The sequence below is a fragment of the Pelophylax lessonae genome (genome assembly GCF_965119305.1).
Source record: "Pelophylax lessonae genome assembly, chromosome: 7".
Lineage (NCBI taxonomy): Eukaryota > Metazoa > Chordata > Amphibia > Anura > Ranidae > Pelophylax > Pelophylax lessonae.
Window position 1 is genome coordinate 109,040,278 of NC_138774.1, and position 6,000 is coordinate 109,046,277.

General features: G+C 47.5%; 1 protein-coding gene across 1 annotated transcript in view; it reads left to right on the forward strand.

Moving 5' to 3' along the window:
• LOC309560102 (transcription initiation factor TFIID subunit 9-like) overlaps positions 1-2,063 on the forward strand; it is a 31,963-nt gene extending 29,900 nt beyond the window's left edge. The window contains exon 7 of the mRNA XM_082263633.1: positions 1,783-2,063. Within this exon, the coding sequence (XP_082119759.1) occupies positions 1,783-1,949 (167 nt within the window). The 3' untranslated portion in view covers positions 1,950-2,063. The remainder of the gene's footprint in view (positions 1-1,782) is intronic.
• Positions 2,064-6,000: the final 3,937 nt, after the last annotated feature.

A 6,000-nucleotide genomic window follows, 5' to 3' on the forward strand; every position in this document is an offset into this window, starting at 1 on the left:
GTCGGAGCCTCACGGGCTATTGGGCGGCGGTGTTTGCTCTGCTTAGGTCAGTGACCGGAGAGCTGATGCCTATGTCCCCGGCTTTGGCTATTTTGAACCTAGGCATCCATAAGATTCCTTCCCACCACCGCACTATAGTTACCCATATTCTCACTGCAGCCAGGTTGACTATTACTGCGGCTTGGAGGTCGGATGCTAAGCCTATGTCACTGGAGGTGATTAATCGAGTTCGCTCCCATTACTCATATGAAAAATTCTTTGCTAATGTTAATGGACGGAGTCTACAATTTGAACAGGTGTGGTGTTGTTGGTCACTGAAATACCCGGGATAGGGGCAGCCTTGTCTCTGGGTATTCTGTTATTGTATAATGCTTATACTTTTGAATGATGACATTTACTTGAATGAGAGGCTAATATTTCAGACTGTCCAGTTGATAGTCTTTTGTATTTAAGGATCTATGTTTCTCAACTGTACAAGGGTTGAAATGCTATCAGCTATAGCTGTGGCTACCACATTCAATGCCCATTCGCTAAGCGGGGCAGTGGGTGGGAGCCCCGGGGGTTGGCGCCAGGCCTCCGTGGGGGGCTGGGGGGGGCCCGCACTGGACCACAGTGTTGTTCCCGTTAGGGGTGGTCTGGGGTGGGCTCCTCCTTGGCTCTGCGCGGAAACTTTTGGCTGGGGGGCTGGCCTGTGGGAAGCTCTATCCTAGGTAACATGGTGGCGCTGTCTGATGGCTGAGCCGGGTATACATTGTTCAATGTGATTGTTTTGGATTTCAACTGGTGTACCTGTATATTATGATTATTTGTTCCTATCTTGAAAATTTTATAAAAACCATTGAAAAGAAAGAAAAAGGCCTCAACACCTTGACAGTGTCCTATTTAGTTGAGTCACTCCGCTGCTCCCGTCTTGTAAAAAATGCACTTGAGTGGCAATATATCTGTAAATTCTACTGCAGATAACTGACTATATAAATTATACAGAACATACTATGCAGGCTAGGTGGGGCTGCAAACTATTTCTGCTGAATGACAGGATCCTAATTGCAGAATCCAAGTGGTTGTAGTACCACTTATTCAAAATGAAAATTTCCATTTGTTACTTTCACTTTCTATACTTGCTGACCGCACAGGTCACTTGGACAAGTATAAGAAACATTTTATTTCTACAGGAAGAAATATTTCTATACAAAGAAATATATATTATATATTCTAAATAATAATTTTGCACACAGAATTTCATGGGAGACAAAAATTCCTGGTATTTGTCTTTTAACACTAGCCTGTGCTTTGCCCATTCATTCCCCCATACCCTCCTGGCATATACTTGGCTTACCTGTGTCTAGAATTTTTGGGCTGCCCTAGGGAGTAATTAAGTAAGAAATCTGCATTTAAGTTTTTTGCATGTATGTTTCTGCATTTTTTTGTTTTGCTTCAAAAATAATCGTTTTTTTTTCCACGAGTGCACTGCAGTAATTCCTGCTGGCAGAAATTGGCATTTATTCCATTTTAAGTGTGCTATTGGTTCCTAATTAAGTTAAAGTAGACACCCAGAAATGTCATTATGGTAAGGTATTTATTGCAAATTGCTGATGTAATTTTTGGGTGTCACTTATGTTTATGGTGATACTGTCAAAAGTCCTATATAGTAATGCATAGAAATGTAATACAGAATACATTGCAGCTTGTTAAGACTGTATAGTCATCCCTGCCAAATGTTCAGGGTTTCTGGGGTATTTGTAAAGCGGTATTAATTTTTCTTTATTTTTCTTTATTTTGTAGCCACTCCTACAACGCCAACAGTTCAGAATGTCTTGATTAACCCTTCCTTGATCGGATCAAAAAACATCCTCATAACTACAAATATGGTGCCATCACAGAATGCAACAAGTGAATCGAATCCGTTAAAGCGCAAACATGAAGATGATGAGGACTATGATGTAATATAAACTCTATTTGGCACAAAGAGAATGTACATAACAAGGAGGATTATTCATTTTTGGCATATTTTGTGGACTGAAATTCAAAAGGTATAAGCATTGCAAAAAAAAAGACTCAAATTTTTTTTTTGGAAAAAAAAAAAATAAACAGAATATGATTAATTTTCAAGACTTCATTCCTTTGCTCAATGTATTTAGGTTTTCTTTTAGATAAGTTACGGTTTCAGCTGTGTTTTTTATCCTTTGCCTGTCATTTATATCAGGGTTCTCTAAATACAGCCTGTGGGCCAAGTCTAGCGCGCTGCAAGATTTTACCCAGCGCTCTGATGCAAGAGGGGACTTTTGATTGGGGACTCTGATGGGCTTACATCAACGTCAAGTTTATTTGGAATTTCTTTGCTTTGTTTTACTGCACTTTTTATGTTCTAAATCTTATCAAGCTCTGATAGCATCAAAAAAGCTCCAGGTAATTACCTTAAGTTTGGTTTGATCGTTTATAAACGGATTTTCTCTTTCGTTCATTGAAGGACACAGCGCCTGATCTTCTTAACATTGGGTTATACTGCCCCCTACAGGAGTAGGACACTAGGCAGAAAAAAAAGTCTGGCTACACTTAAGGGCAGTCCCAGGTGGTATACTTCCTCTTTGCTATAGGTACTCAGTTTTTTTCTGCCTAGTCAGGAGTAAGGACCTAGTTCCTTGCTAGGTTCTCTGGTCCTTGCAATTTTTTCTTTTTAGATAGAATTTTTTTCTCCTGTTTTTTTTTTTTCTGTGAGATCTACAATCAACTGCCGGACTGGGCGACGGGCTGAATAATCTATATCCAGTGGTCACCCCATTCTTGCCAGCGCATGCGTGCAGACCTCAGCTTGGGGGCTTGTCTGCGAGTTAAACGACTCGCGAGGTCGCGTATGACCAGGTCTCGGCCCCTCCTGGCTGACAGCCCCCCATTTTGGTGGGCAGGGGTTCTGTCTGGAGCAGTACCCGCCTGGTTCCTAGTATGGGGAGTAGCTCTTCCCCTGGAGGGTTTGGGGTGGACGTGTGCCCCTCCTTGTGACTGTCGGACCCCTGGATTCCCCTCACTGTCATTCTACCCCCCCCCACTCCACTTATGCTGGGGTTGTGTGGGTGGTCTGGTCCACCTCCTGGGGTGGGGGCAGGGCGCTATGCTGGCGATTGGAGGGAGGGGGGAGTGCGCTGCCAGTGACCAGACGATTGGCTGTGCGTGGGGGGGTTGTTCCTGGTGGGGGCTCCTGCCAGGGCCCCCCATCCTGCCTGGGCCTGTCCTTGTGGCCTAGGGATCCCTTCTGGGTCCCTGGGAGCCTTGTGGTGCCACCATTTTCTTGTAGCTTGTGTGCTCAATGCAAGGCGGTCAGGTTTGTGTAGTCCAGAGGCCATTTTGCGGTGGTTTGCCATTGAAAATGGTGATGCCCTTGACAGTGGAGCCCTCTGGGCGGCGGTTTTGGCAGTGGGAGCCCCTCTCATGGGATGCGGATTCCTGGATCCTTTCATTTCCTGATGGCCACTCATGCAGCGCAGATTCTCCTGGTGGCTGCACTGTGCCTGGTTTCTGTGGGGTGGTGTCTGGTGGGGTCCTCTCCCTCTCTGCTGAGGATCTATGGGGTGGGGGTTGTCCCATAGCAGTTTTTTACACTTTTTTGTGGGGTCCCCCTGGTGACTGATGGCGTCTTTGGAGCACATCTCCTCACCTGATCCCCTATCTGGGGCTGTGGGGCCCTCCGAGTCCCATCATTCCATTGATGCACTGACAGCGGTCCTGGAGTCCCTTGTGTCCTGGGTGGAGGTGACTTTTGGGTGATGGGCTGGCATTAAGCGCCCCCTACCTTCCCCTGTCTCATCTGTCTCCTCAGATCCTAAATCTGATTTGGCTGCCGCGGACATGGACCACCCTGCTGGGTCTGCGACCACGTGCTCAGAATCCTCAGATAGTGAGGATGATTCCCCTACTTCTGCAACCGCGCACGAAAAGGCACTGGCGGACACACTGTTTGTTATCTGTGCTTGAGACTTACAGTTGAAAGACACAGCTGCGACAGAGGCGCAGGTTCCCTTTGGCACCCAAAAGCCATCCAGAGCGGCAAAGGAGTTCCCTTTACCCTCCTAATTTGACAGAATTGTTAATAAAGAATGGGGACGATCGAAGCGTCCCCTTGGGGTCCCTTAGCGAGTTGCAAAGCAATACCCCTATGGGGAGTCCCTTCTAAAGAAGTGGACTGTTCCACCGGTGGTGGACCCTCTAGTTTCCAGATTAAACAAGGCCCCGGCCTGACAGTAAGGCAGAGGCTGTGGCCTGCAATTTGTACACCCTGGCTGGTTCGGAACTGAGACCGATTTTCACCATTGCCCTGGTGTCGCAGACTGACCGAGTGGGCCAAGCTTTTACACCGTGACCTGGAGGGGGAGTAGCTCCCCCCTGCCTTTGCTGAGCTGGCAGACCAGCTGGTCCAGGGGCTGCAGTTTATCTGTGATGCCTCTTTGGATGCGGCTCAGCTCTGTTTTGGCAGTGGTCCTTCTGCGTTCTTTTGGCTCAAATGCTGGTCTGTGGACCAGACTTCTAAAAATACCTTGACTAATCTTTCCTTTTAAGGAGATCGCCTGTTTGGTGCTACCCTGGATGACATCATTAAAGGTCTCCCAGGGGGAAAAGAGTACCTTTCTTGCGCAGGCTACTAAGGGCAAGGACCCTCGTCATAGACGTGGGCCCTCCTCCTCAGCTCAAAGGAAGTAATTTCTTTCCTCAGGGTGCTCTAACAAGGGATCAGAGCGCTTTGGGGCCTCCTCTGGAGGATCCAAGCGAACTTGGTCTGGAAGGCAAGTGCAGGCTTCTCCAGACCTGCGGACAAGGCCCCTTCAGCTTGAAGGTGTGCCCTCATCCGTATCTGGGGTGGAGGGGACGTCTTCGCTGGCTCCCCTGGTATGAGAACAAGTGTTCACAAGGTCATTCGGTCCGGCTACAAGTTCGAGTTTCGTTCTTAACCACCGATGAGGTTCTTCCCTCCAATGTACGACTGTCCCTGGTCCGCTTACAGGCTGTTTTTGGGGCGGTGCAAGACCTGTTACTTTATGGATGATGGTCCTGGTTCCAACTTTGGAATGTTTTCAGGGGTTTTACTCAAACCTGTTTACAGTCCCCAGGAAGGAATGCAAGATGCGTCCAATTCTGGACCTCAAGGTGCTGAACTGCTTTGTGCGGGTGCAGAAGTTCAGATTAGAGTCTGTTCGCATGGCGGTGGCTTCCCTGCATCAGGGGGATTTTCTTGCCTCCATCGACATCAAGGACGCTTACCTTCACATTACAATATGTGCTGGTCGCCAGCGCTTCCTCCGTCAGTGGAGCATTATCAGTTCGTGGCATTACCCTTTGCTCTCGCCTCTGCTCCTCGGGTCTTCATGAAAGTTTGGCCCCAGTGCCAGAATTATGCCAATGGGGGATCGCTATACTGGGCTACTTGGACGTTCTTTTGCGAGCAGAGTCTCCTACTGCTCTTGTGTAAAACCTGTAAATCGCCATACGAGCTTGAGGGAGTTTGGCTGCATTCTGAATTTTCAGAAGTCTGCTCTGGTTCCGTTCACAAAGCTGAACTATATTGGTCTGACTCTGGACCCGGCCTCAGCCAGAGTGCTCCTTCCTCTGGACAAACCCAGTAAAGCCAGTAATGCAAGTGCAGAATGTGTATGGCCTTAGCTTCAATTTATTTATAATGTAATTTGTTTGGAATGTACTTTCTTAATTTATGCAAACAGTTGGGTTGATGTTTGTCTTGCCCATTATTCATTTGTGTGTATACTTGCTACCATGTCTATTTATGCTCAGTATTGCGTACTAGCCCTGTTTGTTGTGATATAGACTCAAAGGCAGCCCATAGACTGTCCAACCCGTGGTTGCAGGAAAAAAAAACTTGCGTGATTCTCCCATCAACACACAGTACTGACGGGAATCCCTCCTGCCGAGCTATTTTCTTCTCCCAGTAGGGGTGGGGGAAGCCGTCCCCGCCGGGAGAAGACAGTGATAATTGCTAGCAGCTATAGCAGCCACTTG